The sequence below is a fragment of the Argopecten irradians genome, chromosome 2 (genome assembly GCF_041381155.1).
Source record: "Argopecten irradians isolate NY chromosome 2, Ai_NY, whole genome shotgun sequence".
In the NCBI taxonomy this organism is placed as follows: domain Eukaryota; kingdom Metazoa; phylum Mollusca; class Bivalvia; order Pectinida; family Pectinidae; genus Argopecten; species Argopecten irradians.
Genome location: NC_091135.1, coordinates 27,169,496 through 27,196,147, shown reverse-complemented (window position 1 = coordinate 27,196,147; position 26,652 = coordinate 27,169,496). Strand labels below are relative to the sequence as shown.

The 26,652-nt window shown below is 34.5% G+C and overlaps 1 protein-coding gene across 2 annotated transcripts; it reads left to right on the top strand.

The window, feature by feature from the left end:
* The first annotated feature begins 1,279 nt into the window (after nt 1–1,279).
* Nucleotides 1,280–26,652, top strand: LOC138314994 (fatty acid 2-hydroxylase-like). 2 transcript variants are annotated; one of them, XR_011207447.1, is made up of 7 exons: nt 1,280–1,593; nt 7,344–7,457; nt 11,574–11,826; nt 13,028–13,194; nt 13,911–14,160; nt 14,630–16,704; nt 16,746–26,652. XR_011207447.1 is itself a non-coding variant. In XM_069255689.1 (6 exons), the coding sequence occupies exons 1-6, from the start codon at nt 1,345–1,347 to the stop codon at nt 14,689–14,691; spliced, it is 1,095 nt and encodes a 364-aa protein (XP_069111790.1). In that variant the 5' UTR covers nt 1,280–1,344; the 3' UTR covers nt 14,692–26,652. The 2 variants fall into 2 exon arrangements, 1 of the variants encoding a protein (XP_069111790.1); XM_069255689.1 differs by having other exon boundaries at nt 14,630–26,652.

Below are 26,652 nucleotides of genomic sequence, written 5' to 3'. Positions count from 1 at the left end.
ATATCTTACTGTACCTGTTTTCTGTACATCTTTTTGGGTTTTTTTTTTCTGTGTTTTGTGTAATTTCTACCTCCTCCTTCCTTCTACATCTATCTCCTCTGGGTGATCAGCATCCTCGATACTCCAGGGCTTCCGATCACTTACGATCTCTACACCCCTGGACTATCTCATAGTAAAACTGGAGGCAACAGAATAAAACAGGTAATTTAGTCATTTGATGTACATCAAAAGAGCCGTATAACGGTACACTGTGGTTGACTATGCCTCTGATGTTAGGCGTCGCTCTCTCTGTAGTCTTCAAAGGAAATCTTTGCTAGCCTGTGATTGGTCAAATCTTTTCCGCTGAGCTGCCTTCAATTTCACTACGAGATAGTCCAGGGGTGTAGAGACCGTAAGTGATCGGAAGCCCTGGAGTATCGAGGATGGGTGATCAGTGGTTAAGCCGCTCGCCTTTCATCTAGCCAGCCGAACCTGCACGGACGTGAAAAAGTCAGGGGTCACCTGCCTGATCACGTGGGTTTTCTCCGGACACTCCGGTTTCCTTCCACACTAAGACCTTTCGCGCGCTTAAATTATACATCCGGGCCTTCGAGAGTGATTTATATAAGCTGCAACTTATTTCTCAATCGATGTAAAATAAATAAAGTTTATATTTATTATATCTCTCCCTCTTCAAAGTGTACTTATGTAAATATAGTGTAATCTCTTTTGTGTATATTATTGTATTTATTAAATTGTATTCAGAGAGAGCTTAAAAATTGTAAGTTGGACAACTTGTGCCTGATTCCATATTTGGAGTAACTGTTATACAAATTAAAGCATGTTTAATCAAATCAATCCCCCCTACTCCCTTATATGCGAACATTGGCTAATGCTGATAGCTATCTTAAAAAGTGTGTATATTTCGGAAATAAAGCAATAAATCACTTATGTCTTTGGATAATTTTTTTTCTATAGTCATTAAGTACTAGAATATGAAAGGAAACCTTTGCATCAGAATCTGTTCAAGTAGACGGGTCATTTTTTTACACTAACCGGTCTACTGATTGATTTCTTTATCCATTTATCTGCTAACAAATCCTCTCTTATCACGAATATCTGCCTATAATTTATGCGAATTGTTTCTTTTTTTTTCAATTTGCTATAAGCTGATATGGCTTAGCCGGTAAGCTTGTATTTCACTCGGTGACCAATGTAAGGGAAGTAACTCTTTTGAATTATTTTGTCGCTATATCCAATCGAATGCACCTGACATTTTTTTTTCTATAGGCATCAACCTTCACCTTGGGGAGTGGTCGTATAGCAAGTATTTCGTTAGGTCTAGATGAAGGGAAACAAGAGATAATGCGTGTTTTCAGTGATTTAGAGATCAGTGAACTTGTGAAACAGGGACAGGTTGTTGTGATTAATGATGATAAAGTGTACGATGTAACTGATTTTGCGGAGAGGCATCCCGGTGGTAAAAGTTACCTGTTGGATCATGCGGGTGCGGATGTGACGAATATCATGTCTGCCGAGTCGCCCCATCAACATACACCGGCTGCTACGGCTATTCTGAAGAAATATTATTTAGGACACTACCAAAACTATAAGGTAAGACCAATACACTAGCAACAAATCCGCGAAACAGTTGTTCCTTTACATTTGATATGTTGTCTGTTTCGTGTTCGTCTGTCGCTGTTCAAAATTACGTAAGCTTAAAATTTGGTCTACAAGATTTGTTTCTGTTTCCTTGGTTACAAATTTGAAACAGACATCACTAAAATTAAATTCATTAGATGGTAAATATGGTCAGTTTTAGAAAAGTGATCGGCATATATCCGACTCGACATAGATGTTCTTTTGCTAAAAAGACAACAAACAGCATACGAGTATCGGATCGCACAAACCTCAAGTAGTAACATGGATTATAAAACTGTAGCGGGATTGGACTGGGTCGATCATCAGTGACCAGCTGGAAGCTCAGTCGGTAGAGCACTCGGCTAGTGTTCGGAGGGTCCTGGGTTCGAATCCCGATCTGGCTGCTACATTTTCTCCTCTCTTGTTACAAAATTGGCGCCCAAATAAATAACCCACGGTGGTGTGTTTGGAAGGGTCTCGTATGTCTTCGAGAAAGGAGGGAGGAGTGTAGCGGGAATGGACTGGGTCGATCATCGGTGACTATAGGTAGCTCAGTAGGTAGAGCACTCGGCTAGTGTTTGGAGGGTCCCCGGTTCGAATCCCGGTCTGGCCGCTACATTTTCCCCTCTCCTGTTACGAATCCCTACTGTAGCTCCAACTGAAGTACATAATACTGTACCTGAAATAGGTTAAAAAACAGTATATACCCCAATATGGTGTTATGCAAAGCCTAAGGCTATTTACTTATGCCAGGTTTACACTATGTTCCCGGCAGCCACGGCATCCCAGTTTCTGGCCACCGTGGACAAAAGGTGGTGACCGCGAGACAACGTGAGACAATGCAGAAAGACGTGATAGACAAACGTGAGCAGTCGTGATTACCGTGGATGCCGTGCCAGATTTTTAAACTGTCAAAAAATTTGCCACGGCAGTCACGGAACAGATGGTGAACGCCACAGGACGTAATAAAACGACATTGACGTAACAAAACGTAACAGCGCATACGAGGCCGTAACAAAACTTCCAGTTTTGTGGCGTTCTGTTGCGTTTTTTCCAAGTTTTATCACGGTTGATGCAGATTGACGTTTTGTCCAGGTTTGACAAGGTTTTGACCGTAAACCAAGGTGGATGATAGCCGTTTTGATGCGTTTTGTCAAGGCACATCACAGCTTGTATCGGTTGAAAGCCCGACGTAATGCGGCGTGTTACGTCCTTTTACGGTCTTACGTTGCAAGCAACATATGATAGAGTATCATTGCCTTGCCTGATGCATTTTGCCACTTTTTGGAATTATTTGTTTTAATAGATAGAAATAGTCATTATCAAACACATTTAAACCATCAAATTAAACCAAACTTGGCTATAATAATTATATATTTATACCAAATATAGTTTAGATTTTCTTTTCTTTTAGCACATTTTGTAATTAAAACGTGTTTGAAATGACATTTTCGGCAATAAATATTGTTTCATTTGCTCCAAAAAGGCTCGCAATCAGACTTTCATCCTTAGTAAGCCTTGGTGGACCGTGAAAAATGTATCGGAGCTTGATCAAAACGTGTAAAACGTAGCAGACCGCATCAGATTTTAACAGGACTAGAGAGAATGTAGTGGTATCCTAGATAGACCGTGCTAAAGCCGTAGTGTACCTTTAACCTCCGGGAACAGCACTTTCCCCTGTATCCACGGTCCACCATGTAATCCGTAAAAAAACGTGGCAAAACTTCACAAGACCTAGCGTTTGGCTCCAAAGACAATTTTTCTCTCTAAGATTTATAACTTGGCCGGCCAAAAAACACTACCCATTGGCCAATTTCAGAAAATGTATGATTTTCAACAAACTGTATAAGAATAAGATGTGACAATGGGAATACTCTCAATCGACACCCAGATAATTTATCTTTACTTTGGTATATGATACAATATCTGTCATACTGTATAAATGTTATTTGGTATCCAGAAACATCGGAAAACAGACAAGATTTCAACTGGTCGGACACTGTGGTGTCCTCAGATAAACATGCCAGGACTCTAATGGGTAGGGGTGGGTATTGGAAGGTCTAAAACGATACGATATGTATTGACAATACACTGAAACAATACACGATACAAATTGACGATACAGTAAACATCTTTTTCAAATTCAGTTGACCATTGCATTTTGAATATTGCGACAATAAAAGACAATTTTGATAAAACATTCTATACTCAAGAACAAATCTACCATCATTTGATTCAGTTTATCAACTGTGTTAATTGATTTCTGTCAATTCGTATTCTTAGTTATGAAAAGGCATTTCTAATCCATGTAGGTGACACAGATGCTTTAAACACTTCCTATTGATTGAAATGCTCTTATTTGAATGATGTTTTAGAATAAATTTTGTTTGCAATTTCCTATTTCTAAAACGAAAACGGTCGGGTGAGTTGTTAAAGTGATACATGTACTATACAAATATAGCATTTTGATGAGGTCGATACATGGTTATATCGACCAAAGACAAAATATTGACCGAGGACATAGTTCGAGGTCGATATTTTTTCTGTGGCTGATATAACCATGTATTGACCGAAATCAAAATGCTATTTTTTACATTTTGAAATGAGCGTGAAACTAACTAAGCATGCATTGTAAATTCTGCTTTGTGAAGACAGTTACAATCTTATAATTTTGTAACAAGTTTAGTTTTAAAAAAACATATGAACACAGTATTAATTGACGCACTTCACGCTTTTATTACCTGCACCTGATGCATGTGTGTTTGTAAATTGCATTCATGTACATGTACTCCATTATACCTGTATAGCTCCATGTCGGACACAGTCAATTAAATGTGTAGTTTGTTTTCCATTGAAATAATCCACTTCGAGGCTAAACATATATATTAAAAGACTCAGATGAAGATACATTCTCGTATGTTTAGTACTCCATTCCGTAAAATAAAAATCGTATACAAACAGTAGGATTAGCCTAGGCCTAATGTTGTTACTAGTCTAGGTGGAATTTTTAAAGTATTCACTATTGAATGGCTCAAGATGCTTAATGAATGTTATTAAATTATTTCCTACTCTCCTACCGTGTTTATATTGAAAATTTAAAAGTTAAAACTGTAGTCATCAGCTGGAAGTCATCATCAGCTTTGATAGAAACCGAAACAATCAACGTCGTCTGTCACATTTTGTGGTTACGCTTCAAACTCAGGTCACCAAAGCGTTTGTTTCAAAGCGCCAGGAACATGAAGCGTTTTGGTAACATAGATGATAACGTTATCTAAAAATAACCATGCAATATACTTTTTCTATAAACTACTTCCGGAAAAATCGTGCAATATAGTCTTTTATCGGTGATCACGTGGCATGTTTTTGACCAATGACTGAATGAGTAGTGACAAAAAAAACCCAGAAAAATAATAAAACAATATACAGCATGTTTGCGTATCGATATTCGATGCAGTGCTGAAAACCGATACATATCTGTATATCGATATATTGATCCAGCCTTACTAATGGATAGCTCAAAAACCATCGCGTGTCAACTAAACACTTCAGTATCATAAGAATAAAAGTTAGGTAGAAAAGAAACTTACGGTATGTTTGTGTATAACTGTTACCTTTCATTTGCTCATATATACAGCCCTTTGAAATTTCTGATTGAAAATTTTTGTATCTCTAGCCGCCATGTAAGTATGTGTGTAACTTGTACATTTGTTTTCTTGGGTTGATTGGTAAAAGCGACTTAATTTAGGATCTTATCTTTTCTCTTCTCCCTAACAGACTTTATTATTCCTAATTACATCTCCCTTGATGCCGCCTCACTTTTGGACTTTTGTAGAGCGCTCGTCCTTGTGAGGTAGGCTCTGGGTTCAGTTCCCTGGCCAAGACACACCAAAGTCTACAAAAGTGGTAGTTTCTACTCCTGCTTAGCGTTCAGCATATACATGCAGGGAGTAGGACAACTGGTTCGCCCGTTGTCAGTATTGTGACTGGGTGGGGTGTGTTGCTTAGTGTCTTCGGCAGCATGCTTCAGTGATAGAGCACTATAACACGGCAACAGTTCCACTATACAAGAAGACACAAGATGAACATAACGCAGTCTCCCAAAACACGCACATCACACTTCATACACGCTACACTCCGCATACATGGGATATGCCGTCCTTACATGTACATGACATTGGTTGTTAATAGGATGTTAATTAATCTAACAAACAAACAAAATTGGTCAATTAATTTTCGAGAGCCAATCAATGCCAGGAAAACAAATGAAATGTACTATACACATACTAACATGCCGGCTAGAGACACATTTTTTTTAATCAGAAACTAAAAGGGCTACATTGGGCAAATTGATGGTATTTAGACTTGAACTAACTAATCCGTAAGTTTGTTTACTTCCATTCTTTTGGAGCTGACGTATTGACATACAGTGGTTTTTGAGCTACCCTTTAGAGCCCTGGTGTGCTTATCGGAGGATACCATAGTGTCCGACCAGTTGAAATATGTCTGTGTTCTGATGTTTCTGGATACCTTGTGACATTTATAAGACATGATATATATTGTATCACGCCAAATTAGGGCTGTCATGGGTACTAAATTTTGTCCCCGGGTACCCAAATATTAGTACCCAGGTATTCGACACAAATCTACTGCTTTTGTAACAAGTTGGGTTACGGTATGTTTGTTTACCCTAAATGACCTTAGTTGTCGATGGGCCGTAAAACTCAAACAAACAAAAAGTGTTTGCTGTTTTTGGGAAGATTGATTGATCCATGGAGATTCAATGAAATCATATGTCAGTTCAGTAAAGATAGCTTCAGTCGTTAATTGTCCATTTCATTTCTATTGGACATTCATAATTGCAAATGAGCTTACGTAAAGTGTCAGTCTAACCAGCATGTCTGTGTACGTAGCATATACCAGTCCGAGAGGAAATGTTTTTGCACATGTATGCGCAACAGGAAGTACTAGGAAAGAAACAAAATACCGTATTTACCCGTTTTGTTAATTTCTTATTAGTGATCATTCCGTCATGTGACATACTCTTCATTTGGACGGTCTCTAGTGTTATCAGATCGGATGTGACTATAGTGTGACCTATTTAAGTGCACATGTCCGTCAAGTAGATTGTTCTTGCATTAAAAGACGGTCATGAGAAAAAAATTGGAACAATGTTGCATGTGAAAATGTTGTGAAAAGATAAGGTGTCATTCTTGGTGAGTTATTCATGTTGTCGGAAACATTTTAATTGTCAATTTAAACTACAAAGGTCACAGTCACTGTAACTAAAAATAAATTGTTTCACAAATTTTACTTTCCGAACGATAACTTGAGAACACAGCAACAGAATTTGTTCAAACCTTATAAAATGATATCATTATATAAACTTAACAATAATAATAACTTATCATAGATAAGAAAATGACATACATGCCATACCTCCCGGCATGAGACAAAACCTCCTGTATTTTAAAGCCTTTTATTGTCACCAGGGAGGAGAGTCTAAATTCACGTATTCCGTAAACCTCTCCGTTTTATTTTCGCTGCCATATTTGTGTACATGCTAGGTTAATTTTAGCACGAGAGTAACCACTCCCTGACCCACTGACCAACACCCCAGTGGCCCTGATTAGCAGCCTTGGGCTATTTTCGAAATGTACTTGATGGCAAGGTGTGTGTGTTGCTTGCAATGTGGTTCACTTCTAATACTGGCTTTGTCTTTTCAGGAGCAAAATGGCCTGAGGCACAGAGAAATTAACAGCAATGTAAAGAATGGAATAGTTCAGAATGGAAACCATCAACAGGAAGAACCTCAAAAACCCACTGATCAGTATAGTGATGTAAGTGTCTAGCTGCAATGATATAGCTCTAGATGATGGATGGACAATATCTGATAGATTTTAGTCAGTCATAGCTATAATTCCAACCCATTCAGGCATTGACTGTATTGTTGATTAGATATCCAGCTGTGAAAATGATATAATTAATACATTAGAGTGTCAAGCAAATTTTATATGTTCCCTTCACCACACTTATATAGATGTTTTTTTTTTAATTAGAACAAATAATCATACCCTGAGTTTTTAGGTCATCTGACCAAGAAGGTCAGCATGACCTATTGTCATCATGTATCGTCCGTTGTTGTGTGCCATGCGCTATATATCTGTCAAGCATAAACTTTTCATTCAAACAACTTCTTCTCAATAACCAAAATGCCTAGGGTACTAATATTTAATCTCTCGCCTGTCCGTAGTCTGTAGCAAGTTTGTTCAAATGAATGATCTTCAAGATCACATGGGTCAAAAGGCTAAAATTGTATAACTAAAGAGTCCTAGACACGTGATATTGAGCCTGCAGCATGCTGGGATGAAGGGCTACCAATTTTGTTCAAATGAATATGTCCTTGATCGACCTTCATTTAAGGTCACAGGGGTCAAAAAGACTAAAAGTTGTATAAATGGTTTCTTGTGAATAATAAGAGCCCTAGAGGCCTGATATGGGGATGTGGGATGAAGGGCTATCAATTTTGTACAATTGAATGAGTTTGACCATCATAAATATTATATAAAATAAGGTTATTGGGGTCAAATTTTAGATAGACTGAAATCTTCAACAACTTATTGTGAGTAACTTATAAGAGACATGATATTGGACCTGTGACATGCTGGGATGAAGGGCTACTAAGTGTGTTCAAACAAATGACCTTGACCCTCATTTAATATAAGTTGACAGGCCTAGGGATGAAATAGGCTTGTGAATAACTAATTAATAAGAGCCCTAGAAACCTGATATTGGCATGCTGCCATGTAGGGCTACCAAGTCTGTTCAAATCAATGAAATTGACCTTCATAACTTACTAAGGGGCCTAGAGACCTGGTAATGGGCCAGTTTCATGCTGGTATGAAGGGCTACCAAGGATATTAGTCAGCCATCGGCTTACAGTTCTAGTTTACTCTCTTTACGCCAATTTAAGAATACCATATGCAGGTGAGCGATTCGGGCCCATTGGGTTCATGTTGATATAAATAAGTTACACTAATTTATGGGGGCAATAATTTGTATTCACATAATATATCCCGTAGAGGTACATGGATCAATTTGATCACATCAGTGGCTGATCGAATTATGGCATAAACATGTATAATAAATCCCAGAGGCGAGAGGAAAGAAAATGCAGGTATCCATGTCAACGATTTCCTTTATTGAGGCCAAGCTGAATTACAGTATTGGTACTCGTTGCCTAAACTGGAATAAGGCTATATATTATACATGTATGGTGCCAAATAAACAAGGGACATGAACCAAACAATTAAATAACATAAATTACCATTCCTAACCTTCATTATCAGAGTCTCAAGTTGCCTTCCCCATATTCCCTTTAGGTCAGTATTTGGGTCCCAGTCTGTTTATATTTAACAGCTGTCCCCTCTGATCACATTTTGCCATTAATTTCCCTATTAAGGTATACATACATAAAGTTGTTATCACAAATTTCACCTAGCTCTGGCTGTCCCCTTTACCAATCCTTATTTACTCCAATAAACACCCTTTGTCTATGACATGTGAACAATTACTAACACCAATTATGTTCACGATATTGCAAAACAAATGATATTTGTTATTAGAATGAAGCATTCCTTAATGACTATTTCTGTCTAATGATCACCTTCTTAATAAGATCAATTTCTTTATGGCGCAAACAAAATGGTAAACTTTACATTATATGAACTTTTGTTGTGACTACTTGGCTACAAAGCCCAATTTCTCATTTTTGGGTTTTTCACTTTTGGGTTTAGATAGGCTTCCCTGAATATATGTGTTTTCCTCATTTTTATGTATCACAAAATAGAAGTACATTGTACTTGATATATTGAGCATGCTGCAAGGATCATTTTAACTAAAATATGTGTTTATCACTTTTAAGTATTTGACAATTCTAGAGGGGCTATTAACAAAGAAATATTACGAAATTTCCTGAAACATAGGGATCGTTTTCAAAATCTGAGGATCATAGTCGAAAGGGCTACTCTAAAATTATCCCTGAAGTTGTGATCACAAAACACATATCCTATAAAATCAGTGCACAGATCATAAGCATGATAAAACACATAAATATACATCAGTATACCACCCATTTAAACTTAAATAAAATGATTAATAAAAAGAGGAGTTGTGATTGAAAGCCTTAATTGTTCATGCAATTATAGAAAATATCGCAAATGTGATCATTTCAGTAAATATATTTGGTTTTCTTGAACCCTTGTTCAGATTTGATTATTGATGTCCATAGATCATTATATTCAGTTACTTTATTTCAGTTTTTCAATATCTACCAGAAATATGAATTTATGATGTTAGTTTTAGAAATAATTCACTCTAATAATTAACATTTAAATATATCAGCTTTTATCAGCTATGAAGTTAGTGTCCTCGTGATAATGCACAAAAAGTGTTGTTTCATTTTAGGAAAAGGTTTTGCATGTATCTAACAACCGGAACGTTCACTTAGAAAATTACGGTAAAGAACTAAACACTTAATTTGATATTTGTTTCATTTATGTAAAACACATGTATAGAGTTCTCCACTCTTGTATTTAAATGTGTGGAAACAAACTACACATGTAAACAGATACAGTGTAAATAACTGATGGTAAAATATAGAATGTAATGTTATACAGATAAATCTACAATGATCTTCAACATTATGTACCCTTTTCTCTGCCTATGTTGATAATCAACCTTATTTTACACTTCAGTATTATGAATTTGATGAAAATGAGCAATTAAAACTATTTTCATGACATTGAACAGCATTGTGGTTTGTTTTTGTAAGATATGTTGCATTAATTGTATATACGTTGCTACGGTGCCTGTGCTCACTAAGCCTCGATCTGAATTAGGAATGTCAGGCATGCATATAATTTGAGAAAGGTCTATGGGCCAGTTTCATGCTGGTATGAAGGGCTACCAAGGATATTAGTCAGCCATCGGCTTACAGTTCTAGTTTACTCTCTTTACGCCAATTTAAGAATACCATATGCAGGTGAGCGATTCGGGCCCATTGGGTTCATGTTGATATAAATAAGTTACACTAATTTATGGGGGCAATAATTTGTATTTATATAAGTTTTAACTAGATTTAAATGATACTTTGTTTATATGTAGCATATCGCGCATTAATACTATTACCAGTTTACAATTACATCATTATGGAAAGAACAAAGCCATAGCGTAACTCTAAATTCAATAACGTTTGGAGGTCAAGGAATGGCTTGAGTTGATAGAAATAATAAATCTTTTTGTTAATTGTCTATTATTACAAAGTTTTTTTTGATGAGAAGTATTAATTCTTTATTTGAAATAGTATACTGTCTGTATACAAATATCAAACTTCTCTGTTCAGTGAGAAAGAAATTTTATTTGTTCAGATCCTGTCCAGGTTAACAGCTGGATCTACTTGATTATTTCCCTTAGATTTCCCAGGATCCCTCTCCTGTTGTATTTATTTCAATATTTATTGCCATAAGAATTTGTTTGCTCAAATATTGAATTACATATGAATTACAGGATTCCAATAGAATTTTCATCGTTTGGTCGAAAAATTCCATAGAAATTTATATAATTACCACTTCTAGTTAAAAAAAACCACTGGAAATACATGTGTGTACCAGTGGAATACCAGTGAAAAATGGAACTGGAATCTAGAGGAATTCCAATGAAATTCTGGAAATTTTACCACTGTTCAACTGGAAACATCTTTGAAGCTTAAATACCAATGATATTCAGTGGAATTCCAATGACATTTTATGTAGGGATATGATGTGGAAAAGCTTATATGAGAACAGCAATATCAAATGCATTAATATTACAGAAGGATTCTAAACAAACTCAAGCAAGTGATTGCCAACATTCTGACTGGAATAGATTTTAATTTGATGATACATATGTGTTAACAGTTGGAGAAGCTGGTAGACTGGGACAAGCCAATGTTGGAACAGGTTGGCCACTTAGGTGAACGTTATTTTGAATGGGTCCATTATCCAGAGGACAAGCACATCCGCCTTTTCCACTCAGATTTCTATGAGTATTTCTCTCAATGTCCATGGTATATTGTGCCGATATACTGGGTGCCATGGTTGTTCATTTTCCTCTACAAATCTTACAGTCTACTGTCAGAGAACCCATGTTTATTCCCGGATTCACAGTATGGTAAGTATACGTTTTGTATGTGTTCATTATAGTGCTGTAGACAGGATTCTAACCCTATCCATCTTAGAAAAAAGTACAACCTTCATTTATTAAAGATATGTACCGGTATACACATTTTGATTAAAGGTACATATACAAAAAATAAGAAGTGTGTGGTTGTATTAAAATAAAAAGTTTTTTTATAATGTCTTTACACCACCTTTTTAGCCCACCGTTATTAGAAGTGGGATATATTCAAATTAGTCTGTCCGTTAACAATTCTCGTTGTCACTATTTCTCAAGAAGTGCTGAATTTATCTTCTTATGTAGGTTCCACAAGGGCCCTAGTTGCGTATATTGTATTTTGGGACCGATATGTTAACAAGGCAGCCATCTTGGATTTTGACAGTTGATAGTTCTTAGTAGAAGAAGTGACATTGTGTCAATAGTACTCTTAGAATGCTTGTTAAAATCGATGATTTAATCACTTTGATAATACTTAATTAATAAGACAGATATGAAATATATTGTATTGATGAACTTTTTAGGTCTCCTGAGCTGTTTTTCTTCTGAAATTCTGGTAAATGGTAGAATCAAATACTCTTCATAGATAGAAAGGTCCTAAGGTCCTTTACAAAAATTGTGAATTATATGACCCTGGGGTCTGGCGTTTCCTCCTGGGCAGCTGGGGGTCAAGTTTACTGTGGTTTATATAGGGAAAACACATTTTTTGAGAATTATTTGATCATTTGTTATACGAAATAAGTCAACTGTTGTCAGAATTATCAGTATAGGATGGCAGTTGAACCCATGACATAATTAACCTGACTGGCACCCAGGGGTGATGGGCATGCAGTACCAAAAGAGGTCAAATAGGTTATACATTATGTAACGGTTTAAACTTCAAAAATGTACTTCATAAAATTCCTGGAACTCTATAAACAAATACTTGTGATCCGTTACAAAAATTGTCAATTATATGACCTCTATGTTCATATGCAGTGTTGCCTCATGGGAAGGGGATCAAACATAAAAATAAAGTTTATATATAGGAAAAAGTGTCTTTGCTGTTTGCAATGCTCTTTCTGTATCAGCACTCAGGTGACCATCAAGGCTTCATGGACCTCTTGTTATTTTTAAGCATCTTCTACTGACATTGCATGTAAGCTTTGTCTAATGTACTAATTATTAACCAGTCATTCGATCATTTATTTGTTTACAGGAATTGAGTTTAAACCTATCCATATGCCACTGATATTTCTCCTTGGACTGATAAGCTGGACATTTGATGAGTATATCATTCATCGATGGATGTTCCATTTGCGTCCACCTAGTAATTCTCCGTTGTTAGTTACTGTGCACTTTCTTTTACATGGTCAGCACCATAAGGTTAGTATCATAAGGAGATGGGCAGTCATGTTCACAGATGTCTTATAACAATGCTTAAAGTCTCTGAGACTCTCATGGAATTTTCTATGATCAGCTGATCTAACTCCTTGAAATATATGTAGCTTAATATTGCTATAAATACCTTTGTTGTATACAGTTGTTCCGGCAGTAACGGATCATTTTCAGTAGCAGATCGGTAAAAAACAATTTTCAAATAATAATATTGAATGAACTTCTAAAGATAAAAAGAAGATTGCATTTAATTGAATCATATTCAATTTTCCATAATTTTTCGTATTGTTTTAAGCTATTTTTAGCTCACCTGGCCCAAATGGCTGATGAGCTTATGTCATGGCGCGGCATCTGTCGTCTGTCCGTTGTCCATCAACATTTCCTTTAAATCGCTACTTGTCAGAGAGTTCTACATGGATTGTAACCAAATTTTTACAGAAACATTCTTAGGGGAAGGGGGAAAGATTGTGTTTAAATTTTGTCTTAATTCTTTTAAAATCCTTCAGAAACATTACTTGGCATTACAAACGCGGTCACTTCATCATATAATGAAGCCAATTTACTAAGTTTTAAGTCTACTTTTCAGAAAAAATACAAAACACAAAGTACAAACCCTAAACAAATGTCTAATTTATTTATAACTGTATATTATATATTAATTTATACTTTTTGGCGATATATATTTTTTGTTGTTGTTATTACAGACCCCTTTAGACAAGAAACGGCTGGTGTTTCCTCCTGTGCCCGCTACTATTCTGGGAATTACACTGTACTCAATCTATGCAACAGTTATTCCACATGCCATCACAATGTCTCTTGCTGCAGGCACTGTGACTGGCTACATCATCTATGATCTTACCCACTACTTCCTTCACCATGGGCGACCAACATTGCCTTATTTTCAATCTCTAAAGAAATACCATGTTAAACATCATTTTGAAAATCAACAATTAGGTAAGTACTTGTATTATGCATTGCTTTTCACAATAACATTAATACTTCAGTCTCCCTGAACCTCTGTGCAGGTCTATGCTGTATTGTGTTCCGTGGCCAACAAGTTCAATTTTAATCGTTCATCTCCATGAGTCTATCAATCTTGTGGGAGCCACCTATTCACGTTGTGAAAACGAAAGTTAGAGCTATATGTATAGTTTGCAGAAGCTCAGATCTCTGAAACATACATATGAAAAATTAGATCAGATTTGTCTGTGACTGATTTTTAGCTGATGTATGTTTATAGATACATGTAGTTCAAACATACCTCCAGAAATCACTTAACAATTACTAATAATACTGTCAACATGTGAAATGAAATTGTAGACCACAACTTGGTTTCATTGTTGTCTATAATATAATAAAGGTTGGGAACCCATCTTAGTATGCTACATATTGAAAGAATGTTTTTTGATTTGTGTTTGTACAGGTTTTGGAATATCATCAAAATTATGGGATTACCCATTCGGTACCCTAATTCCAGAATGCTAGGGGTGAAACGATGTACATGTTTGGCTTTGGATTAAACTTATCTCTGGGCTGTCTAATCTTTGAGCTACACCTTCAAAACTAGGAAGGAGATGATGGGACTGATACAACTTTCTGCTGATATATGTGCCACATAATTGTCACTTGAGCATTAGCTGGTCATGCTCCTCTGATGTGCCTACTGCCCTCCATATAAGGAAGGTACATCTGTGCTTAACATATTGTGCAGATCTTTTATTCTCACTTGTACATCTATGAATTCAAGAAAAAATGCTATCTTTTCCTATACATTTATATTTTTATTTCATGCAATCAACATAATATTAATGTAATGATATTCTGATAACTACTTCTTTAGCTCACCTGACTAAAGGGCAACTGAGCTTATGCTGTGGTATGGCATCCGTCGTTCAGCAGGCAGCAACTTTTTTTCTTTCTTAAATGTCTTCTTATCTTGAACCAAGATGGCTAGACACCTGATATTACCTGAGTCATACATAGAAATTCTTATTGACTATTTTGTCCTTAGTATGTACCATGATTACAAGTTAGCAGGTGAGAGATTCTGGCCCTTGTTTTTGTTGTCTGCCCTAGATCTGTAGTCCATGAAATAAAATCAATAGGACTTTGCATAATATCTTACTAATCAATGGTAACATTTTCTATTTACGGTTACAAGTTAAATACAGTTACTATTTAAATAACTGCTGGTTTACAAGGATTTGATTTGAAAAGATTCTATGTAAACCTTCACCTTCATCTTTGTAGTCAGTTTTATTTTCTGTTCCTGGCCTGGTTATAGATATATGCTCAATTAAATAAAAATGTTATATTAATTTGTTTAATGTCAAAATCTGTAAAATGTAGATTTGTCATTCTTGTTGTGTAGAGATGTCCATTATTAGCTAGTACACACGTCCTGAATTACATGTATATTATATACATATTATTATTGTTCCACTGTATTATTATGTGAATGCAAATATATTTGTTTATCAACATGCCAGAACAAATCATATTCATGCTTTTGAAGCCATCTTGTTAATTGTTGAGATATTCACATTCTTACTCTTTTTGATAATGGAAATTAAAGTTGTAATTCTTGGAATCCTAAGTCATAATGTACAAATGTTCATGTTTTCCCTATGATTGTTTTGTTAATACATTTATTTAGTAATAAGAATTTCCCAATCAGATGGCAGATATCCTCTATGTTAAAGTTCAAGGGACGTCTAAGATAAGGCAATGCTTATAATTTGTTAAATGTGATTTAAAAAGGAAAAAAAATTAGTGGACTTTTTAGCCAACCATCATCAGATGATGGACTGTTCATATTGCCTTTCATCCGTGGTCCTTGGTTCATAAGTCCTTCCGTCTGTCTTCCAGTAACAATTCTTGTTACCCCTACTTCCCAGAAAGTACTGAAGGGATCTTTTTCAAATGTCATATGTAGGTTCCTCTTGGCCCCTAGTTGTGGATATTGCATTTTGGGATCGGTTGGACCATAACTCTTGGTAATTCTACAAAAGAATTGTTAGTATATGCATAAGCACACACTACAAATGTTCATGTATACAAAGTTGTTTTGTCGACTTCCCTATAGCTTCCCTATGAAGGTTCCCATGGCAGACCAGTTGTACATAATTCATTTTGGAACTGATTGGTTAACGTGATGGCCGACAGTTTGTTACCGCTCTTTTTCATAAACTACTGAAAGGATCTGTCTCATATTCCAGGACTTCATCTATCGACATAATGGTCATTTAATGAACCTGGTTATTTGATTAAAATTCTGCTCTCCAGATTCATTCATGTATAGGACATGTGATGGAAGGCTCACACATTTTGATTTGTTCTCCAAGTTCTACACATGCGATTTGGCTGAAACTTGCCTGAAATGATCCTGACGTGGTCCTGACCCAGTTTTATTATTTCTCATGCTGCTTTGAAATATAATATTGTCGCCACAGGCACATTCTGAAAAACACATTTTGAACTTCTTTTCAAGTTTTACAGGTGCAATTTGGCTAAATATTTGGTCTTTTCAAGTTTTACAGGTGCAATTTGGCTAAATATTTGGTCTGAAGCTTCCTTTGGTAAAGGGGAACCAATTTTGTATAAACAGTTGGTCTGGTCCCCCAGGGGCCTTAGGGGCTGGGTCCTTTAGGGGAAATGTATAAAATTCTTTGAAATCCTTCTGCATAAATGAATAGATTCAGTTCAAATCTAAAGCCTTCAAGTTGGTACATCGCTTGTGTTCTTGGCCTGTAACAGGCAGTGTTCAATCTACGATTATTTTTCGTGGGTCCTTCTCAATGGTTTTTGTGAAAACAATGGGTCCCACAGTGTTATAGATATCCATTCCCAGAAATTTCACGGGTCCTTTTAAAATTCTGTGAGTCCAGGACTCCGGATGCGCACGTAGATTTATCACTGAACAGGTGAGCGATACAGGCCCATTGGGCCTCTTATTAACAGGTTACATGAAGTTTTGTACCCTTGTAACTGTTGACTTCATTATCACCTGACCAGCTTAACAGTCCAACCAGTAATATTTTACTTCCCTTTATAGGAAGAGTTGTCTCCCATCATCATACCTACATGAATTCCCACCCTTTACAACTGTCATTGCATGGGTTGTAAAAACACTGAATGCTCAGTAAATCTTAAGAAGTTGTTTAAACAGATATAATTGATCAAGACAGGATTAGTAGGTAATTACTTGTTGAATATAGACAATTGCTTGTTGACAAATATGTATTGGTAGCAAACTTTACCTTTGCTTAAAGATGCTCCACCGTTGACAAATGGCATTTTTTCGCTATCAAAAACAGGAGCAGACGATTTTGTATTTTTCTTCAGTTACAAAAGTTACTTACTTTGCACCATTACCACCATTGAAAAGTTTGAGCTTCTAATTTTATTTCAAGACAAAAATATTGAAAATAATTAATTGCATCCCGAAATAATTTCGTGGCACTATGTCCTATAGGGAATGAAGTATTGATTGAGCGTGCACCAAAAGAAAATGAATTATGCTATATTAATTTCTATGTTAATTAGACATATATATACACGATTAAACACCAAATATTGTTAAATTGATGAATATCGTTTTTGCTCTGTCGGCGGTGGAGCATCTTTAATGTATAGTAGTGTGACTTATGATTGGAGGTTATATATGTTTTGCTTAAAGAAAGATCTGGCATCTTAAATTATTTTTCTGATTTTTACTGTTCAGTTTTTAATCTTATTTAAAGTAAGAATGGCATTTTGGTGTATAAAATATTATGCATTTATGTTCTAACAACTATTTTGTATATGGGTGAGTGTGAGGGTGTGTATGCAGGTGTGTGTCCCTTGGATTGTATGTATTAATTTACATAAATAGAATAAATATGATATAATCAGGATAAAGACATGCATAATTTTAGGTCACTTGAGAAGACGACGCAAGTGGTCTATCAAATCACCTTTTGATTGTCATTGTCTGTCTATCATGTGTCAGTGAACACTTTTCATATTTGATTTATATAAAGCCATTGAACCTATTTCAGTGAAATTTCACACAATCGTTTCATTGTCAGCTAAATTCGCAAGCTAAACAACAGGGATCTGAGGGGCAGGGTAAAAACGTCAAACATACTCTTGACTCGCACATTCTCAAATAGAACATTCTTCATAGATGAATGGATCTTGATGTTCTTTAAAAATATGTTAAATTCTTTTACACATCTGCTCGACATCTGCTCGGTCAGGGGTAACAATAAAGATTCAATACTAAGATGAACATTAATGAAGTCCTCTGAACTACTGGTTATTAGCTCAGCTGCCCGAAATTTGTTCCTTCATTTAAGGTCACAGGGATAAAATAGGCTAAAATCTTTAAATGACTTCTTGTGAATAAGTAAGAGGTCTAGATACCTGATATTGGGTCTTTGACATGCTGGGATGAAGAGCTACAAAATTTTTTCAAATGAATGACCTTAATTGCCATTCAAGCGTACAACTCCATTCACTTTCCAAGGGATTACTTTTAAAGCAGCTAGATGAAGCTAAGGCTGAGCCAAGCGGCTTTATTAAGAAAGGTACCTGTTGGACCTATCTCCTATTGATGCGTGCTCATTTGCTGACTTCCAGTATTGACATTTTGCTAGATAGAGATAGCCATGTCATGAACCTGTTCATATTATTATAACGAGGATTAATAAGTGAGAAGGATTCGTCACTGTCCCTTTACACTTCTAAACACCACACGCGATGTCTACAAACCGGGAAATTCCGAATAAAAGACATTTTCTTAAGAAATACTTGTCTTATTAAGTCAAAAGAAACACCAATGTAAAGTTAATTAAATTTCACAACGTTTAGTACTTGCTTTAAAGATGGAAGATCCAGAAGAAATGTCTTAAATTTTCGTTAAAAAATACAACAGCTCATGAAATGACGGCACGCTTCAGAAAGTTTGACGGTTACCCTCGCACCCACAAGCTACATCAATGTCTGCACCGCCGGATATCAAAGGAAAATCAGTCATTGCCCAACGTCACAGTCAGTGCACAAGCACAAAAGCTCCTGCGCCGTACTTGCCCAAAACCCAGTGTGACTTATCCTTCTCATATACGTCCTTGATTATAATCATTACTTGATAATTTTGCTGTTCACAAATAGAAATGAGGTTTTCGTGATGCATTTTTCTGTATTATTAGCCTGTTTCCAGCTGGTCAGTCTATGGCTTCAGACGATGACCTATAGTTCTGGTCGTAGGCAGTAGATTTGTTGTTCAGTACTATACACTTTATGAAAATAAGGCACATGCTTTAGGACCTGTAGGATAGATTAAGATGAAGCAATCAGTTTGTTGTTGCAGTGGCTTTTCAAGTCATACTGACATAATTTTAGTTTTCAAATCAATCAATGTTTCTATTGTGACATCACAATAAGGTCAGGTTTTGGAGCATTCTCAGATTTAGATTTTTTTTCCATAATGGTATGAAAAAAAGAATTGGCCAATCAGAAACCTATATTTAGTATGAAAACAAAGAAAAGTTGATTATAATACTTTTATACATAACAACTGACTTTGATTTCTACAGTGATTATATAACATAATTGTATTGTGATGGTATGGACAATCATTTTAAGGAGACAAATGGTGAATTTTGAGAATTTCAAAAGGCCCAATGTGCCAAAATTACCAGGTTAAAGGCCCATAACCTTTCAGGAGCAAAATATAAAGGTTTCTTAAAAAACAGTAATAACATCAGAAAATACTACCGATGTCCTAAAATAAGGTTATGACACCAAACACATGCAAGATTTCCTGCGTAATATATATGAAAACAGTGGAGAGTCAATTCGCTGTTTTGCCATCTGGCGCGGTGATAGTCAACTACCGCCTGGTATTTAGGACGACGGCGGGAAACATAATACAACCCGCGTTATGAAAATAAACATTTTATTTATTTTAATCAAATCGTTCAGAAGGTGGTGATAAATGTAGTATTAACGGTAAGTTAATAATTTTTGCGACTCTACAAAATTATCGATCTTGTTTTACATTCACATTTTAAAAATTAAAAGCTGTTTCGGAAAGGTAGTGGGCCTTTAAGGTTTTGATGTAATTTTTGAAATTTCTGGATTTTTAAAAGAGGCCCAATAGGCTGAAATGTCTACGTCAAGGTTTTGATGCTGTGTTGGATGAATACGCTGGAATGGAGAACTATGATACAGTCTTCAATCTCTTCTAGAATAGATATAGATTTTCATAGCACAGAAAATATGTTATATCTCTAAAACTTAGTTCTATTTAATTCCATATATTTAATTAAATCTCGTACATTTTCCTTTTTCATATTTTTCTTTTTACTTTAATGTTTTAAGTGTTAACTTTAGGTTTACATATTTTTTATTTCAATATTAGAAAAACTTACTGTTGATTTAAAATGTTTTAGCTAGAATAAAGGAGGTACAATTTTCATGGTATACTTTGCAATAAGACATTTTTTCATGTATTTAGATTTTAAGCCCTCTAATGGTGGGCTATTTCAAATGGCCTTTCATCTGTAGTTGGTCTGTCTGTTAGCAATTCTTGTTATGGCTATTAGGTACTCAGAAAGTACTGAAGGGTTCTTTCTCAAATTTTCTATAATGTTTTTAGGTTCCCCTAGGAGCATATTGCATTTTGGGACAGATCGTTAAACAAGATGGCTGAGAGGCGCCTATATTGAATATTGATTGTTACTGCTATATCTCAGAAAGTACTGAAGGGATCTTTCTCAAATTCTGTATGTAGATTCTACTGGGGCCCTAGTTGTGCAAATTGCATTTTTGATCCAATTGGTCAACAAGATGGCTGACAGGCCGCCATCTATATTCTTGTATTTGGATAGTCAGAAGGTTAGGCCTTAGTTGGGCATATGGCATTGTGGGATCGACAGGCAGCCATCTTGGATTTTGATAGTTGAATTTTGAAAAGTAAAGAAAAGATCCCTCTTTCTATTGTCAGACACACATTATTCTTTGATTCCTCTGGGATCTTATGTTGAATATTGGGCAAAGTCTCAAGTAACTTATTCCAATCATTTTTTGTCCATCGTTGTGCATCGTCAACAATTTAGATTTTCGATTTCTTCTCCAAAACTGCTAAAGCAAATTCAACGATTATTTTTACAAACCTTCTCAGGCATAAGACCATCAAAATTGTGAATTATATAGCCCTAAGATGGGGCCAATTAAAAGGGGTCAAAATGGCTAAAATTTCAAAAACCTGATTTACAGATGAAATGGAATCAAATACTTTTCATAGATTAAAAGGTTCAATTGGTAAAATCGCTGACTGACTTTAAAAGCCTGATGGATGCAATGGGCCAATATAATATAGTGTTATATGTCTTTGTTTCATTCTGTATCATAACTTATAGATCAAGTGCCGATTTCTCGAAACAAAAGGGCAGACTTAAGTCAAAACTAAGTTTTTCTCCTTATGTAACTTGTATGAAAATTTATGACTTAAGTCAGTTTTTGACTTAAGTTTGTTTCGAGAAATCAGGGCCAGGTGATCGTTAAAGCCTTTTCTTTTTAATCAGAACCATTTATTTCTTTGTTGTTGGTAAATACCTTTCGAGTTAGTTAGAATTACCCTATTGAGAATTTGTTTACCTATTATTTCCTGTTTTAAATCTGCAATATTACTTTTTCCTTTGTTACAGTATTCCATATAAAAGTTACGAGATTTAGTGTTCACACACATAAGTGTTCAGTACTTGTATCACTCTCATATTGGAAATGTGCGGGCCCAGGACCTGGTGGCTCCTGTAGCTTCCCCTTCTTCCTGAATGTATTGGTAGTTTGATCAGATATCAAAGCATTATTTATAATCATATTATTGTAAACAAGTCATTTTTGTTCATTTACATGTATTAATGGATATTATATGAATATTAAACATCAAAGCACATTTCCTTTGCATATCACAAGACACCTTGATATTGTGTAACTTGGAAGAGAACTATAGTATACAAAAGATTTCTTCTGTTAAACTAAGCATGGGATAACACTTATAATGCAATATTAGCATCTTTATAGGGTGGGGATTCAAAATTGTACAAATGATGGGACTGACCCTATGGGGACTTAAGGACCGGGGCTTAAAGTGGTCAATTTGGCTAAAACAAAAAAAATACAAAAAAAAACTGGTGAGCGATAGAGGCCATCTGGGCCTCTTGTCTTAAAGAGGGTATGAAATATTTGTGTTTATTTTCTTTAAAACCACCTGCCCAATCATGCCAAATATTAATATTCTACATTTTGTATTCATATATCATTTTGAGTTGATGGTATACTTTATATCTCAGCCATTTCTTTTGGATTAGTATTTTTATTGCAGAATTTTGTTTGAAATTAACATTTTTGCAAAAAAAAAAACACCTTTGGGAAAAATGAAAGGACTTGTCATATAGGACAATTTATTATTTTTAGAAAAATCTCACGGACTACATTTCTGTCTTTGTAACGCTAGTTTCCGGGATTTCATGTTTTGAAATGACTACCATTAGGTATACCTTATTTTTAAGAAGATTTAAAAATTTGGACAAAATCGATAGCATGTCAAATATTTGGAGCAAACCCAAAAAATGCAATTGATAGTCAAACTAATTAGGAATTTGGCAATTTAAATTGATAAAATGAAGTTGAAGTCTCTTGCAGTAGGTAAAAAAAAACCCTGTCTGTTTAGGGTTACCAGACCAACCCTAATATTTTACTCCCAACCCTAATTTTTTTTACACTTTTCTACAAAAAAAATTGAAGTCAGGATTTCAATCTCAGACACTGATTCCAGCCATTACATTAGAGTGAAAGACACTAAAAAAAAAAATCCCGACCTACTGAGCCAATTTTTTTGCCAATGTAACCATAAACAGACATAATGGATTTGTTTGGCCTTAGCTTTAATTAAAATATATTATAAAGGTGGGCACAAGGGATCCCCTTGCCACCTATCCTTAGTAATTATTAGAAAACAGCATTTCAGGCCCTTAATGCCTTTTCAAAAAAGGCAAAAGTTAAAAAAAAAAAAAAAAAAAAAAAAAACACTCTTAGGGTAGAATTGCACCTAGCTAGACCTGCACCACCCAGTGCAAAATTTAAAAGAAATCAGATTTTGCAACTCCATTTTTTTATTATGTGCAAACGACATACAGTTTTTTTTTGTTTATTTCTAGGTTATTGTTGATTACATCTATAATTTACTTTGTAATGCATGCATAGCATTGGTTTTTCAAGACATTTATCAATGAAAATGTGTTTGAAGAAAAATCCTCTTACATATCAAATTTATTTCTGCAATATATGTAGAAGATAAAAATGAAAAAATAAAGAACTGAAAAATTATAGTTATTTGTAAATCTATGAAATCATTTTCCCATTAATTTCAACATAGTGACTTTCTTAGAAAGTCTATACATTAGACTAATCTAATGTATATCACCTAGCAAAATAATTCTAACAAACATCAAAGGTTAGATTAGTCAAAAATATTGTATTGATTTCTGTTTCAATAATATGATGGTTCAGATATAATAAAACTACCCCACTAAAATGAAACAACCAGTACTTGTTCAATGATCAATCTGCATCAAAAACAGAGTAGCTAGGTGTATATACATTATTACTAAACAATCCGGGTGTAACTGGCCTTATGGTTTCTTTAAAGCAGTTATTATCAAATGTACGCAGTCTTCGCCACAATTCATGTGTACCTAGGTATTAATCAGTAATTGGTCCTTGGAATTAACTTATGTGGAATAAAACAATACAATATACAATTTTTTCTCAGTTGGGCATGCATGCAGATTTAAGCCTAATCCCATTTATTATTAGTTATGAATTACTTAGAATATATTTATATGCATTGTTTGATTTTCCTACATTTACATATCATTCACTTTTCTACAAGATGTTGTCTTTTAATTTTTTTTTTATATGTTTTATCCATATTTTGAAAGAAAGAAAAAAACTGTTAAGTGATAGTACCACTTTTGTTGATATTTTGTTTTTTCTATAATGTATTCATTCTTACACCGGAAAAAGTTTATATTTTGTTTAAATTATTTATGAAATCTTGCACCAAAAAGGTCTTTTTGGTTTAACTGAAGTAATTCTTCTGGAAAATTTAAAGATAATTCCTAGTCATACCACAGAAAGGCATAATTTTTATCATCATTTATCGTTATGGCAAAATTCTTTTCGTTAATAAAATTTCTGTTTTCTTTTGAATCTTATTGTTTTCCAATGGTTGTATGTCTTATATACCTCATGTTTTCATTACTGAATTTATCCTTATGAGATGTGATCTGACCTTTTTATTGATTGCTTTTGATGTGTTATCATTATAATTAAAAAATCTTTATACCATGATAAAGCTTTATTTTAACCCGGGAAAGATTCAAAATCTTTGTTCACATATATGTATATCATGTAGATAATAATCAGATTTGATTTTTGTTATGACTTAAGATATCATCCTAATTGTCTGACATTTTTTTGAAAATTGTCATTGCTCCATTAATTGGCGGTGTTTGCAGGAATCAACCTGACATGGCCTCTGATTATAAACAATTATATTTGGAAATAATTACAAACAATTGTATTTATGATTATAAACAATTTATATAGAAAATTATTACGAACAATTGTGTTTAGGATTATAAATAATTGTATTTAGAAATAATTACAAACAATTGTGTTTATGATTATAAATAATTGTATTTAGAAAATAATTACAAACAATTGTGTTTATGATTATAAACAATTGTATTTAGAAAATAATTACAAACAATTGTGATTAGAATTAAGTAGTACATGTTTTTACTGTAATGTTATATGTTTTTGTGGTTTAACAGCAATCATAATTTCGTAGTGTTAATTCCTTGTTAATTATTTGACAAGTGCATTATTATTATACATATTTCATTGAAATGTCTTATTCTTGAAATTGTTTGACATATTTTATTTAAGGCTTATAAATAAAGAAGTGTGTTAGAGTATTTCAAGTTTAATTTACAAAGGCGCCATTTAATAATGAGCATTTGCCAGGATCTAGCAGACTTGGAAGTGATTACAAGTTCTTACAGATCTTCATCATACTACCTATGTTATAGTGCTAAGTAGTGCATGATGTATAATCAGAGACAACATATTAATAGTGTTCCTGTTACTCAAGATTACCAGTTAATCGTCAGATGTAAGACATTTATTATTCGGACTGCTCACAAGACAAGACTAGTGGCTTGTTTTAAATTACAATACGGCGGTTTCAAGATCCTAAAATGACGTGGGTAAAGTACTATTTACCGTTGATAAGTCCCACCTTCCGGTGATTATGAAGTCACAAAACTCATGTCAAATGATGACGTCATAATTACCGGATGGTGGGACTAATCGACGGTAAATTGTACTTTACCTACGTCGTAATTTCACAAGCAAGCTTGAGTGTGAATTCAAATGTTTTGAAATATTGTATATCAAAACAGATTAACAGTACACTGTAATAGATTGTAGTAACTATTTTTTTTTTATCTACCAGGTAAATAAATATTCTATTGAGGTTTGCCGTTATATCAAGCCATTTATTACTAATTAAATCATCAATGTTAGTATTGCTATTTGACTACAGCTTTGTTTTGACATAATAACCACTTTTTTAAACTCCATTTGTTAAATTACATAGAAGACGTGCATCTTACAATACAAAAGACATGTATGTACAAATAGAATTAAAGTGAAATTAACTTTTGATACTGTTTTATCATTAACCGGATAATTCCATTTGCTTTAAATTAACCATCTTCATTTATATGATGACATTTTATATCACAATGTAAACGATGATACCAAATTGTGAAAATGGTAATCAACATGGAAAGAGAAGCAATCTAATGTACAATGAATATTATATCTATAGCTCCTGTTTGGAATGAATTGTGTTTGCTGCATGTCCGTCCACAACTTTGGTGGAGGTTTTTGTCTTTACCTTGTTGATATGTTTGCCACTATACAGGTGTGCAGCCACATGTATTTATTCCGTCTTAAGCCCTTTACAATGTTTGTTAATTGTCAAAGGTAATGTCGAATGGTATTTTCGCCTTAGATATGATATAACATAAACACTGTTAATGTACCTGTAAGTCATTTGATCAGCTATCAAGATATCTGTTACCCACACTTTTTGTGTTGACATGTCTACTGTTCTCTTAGAATACTTAATGTTTATTTATAATACATATAAGCCGTATGTGTCGTTACTATAAAATTTAGTCTGTTGTGTATAGGTTTACCAATATATATGTATATCAGTTTTAATCTCTTGTGCTGTTACTGGCTATGGGAATATCTCAGAGCTAATCATTGTACATAGTGGAGTACCATCTCTAATCGTCAATAAAGTGTCTTTATGTTTTCAAA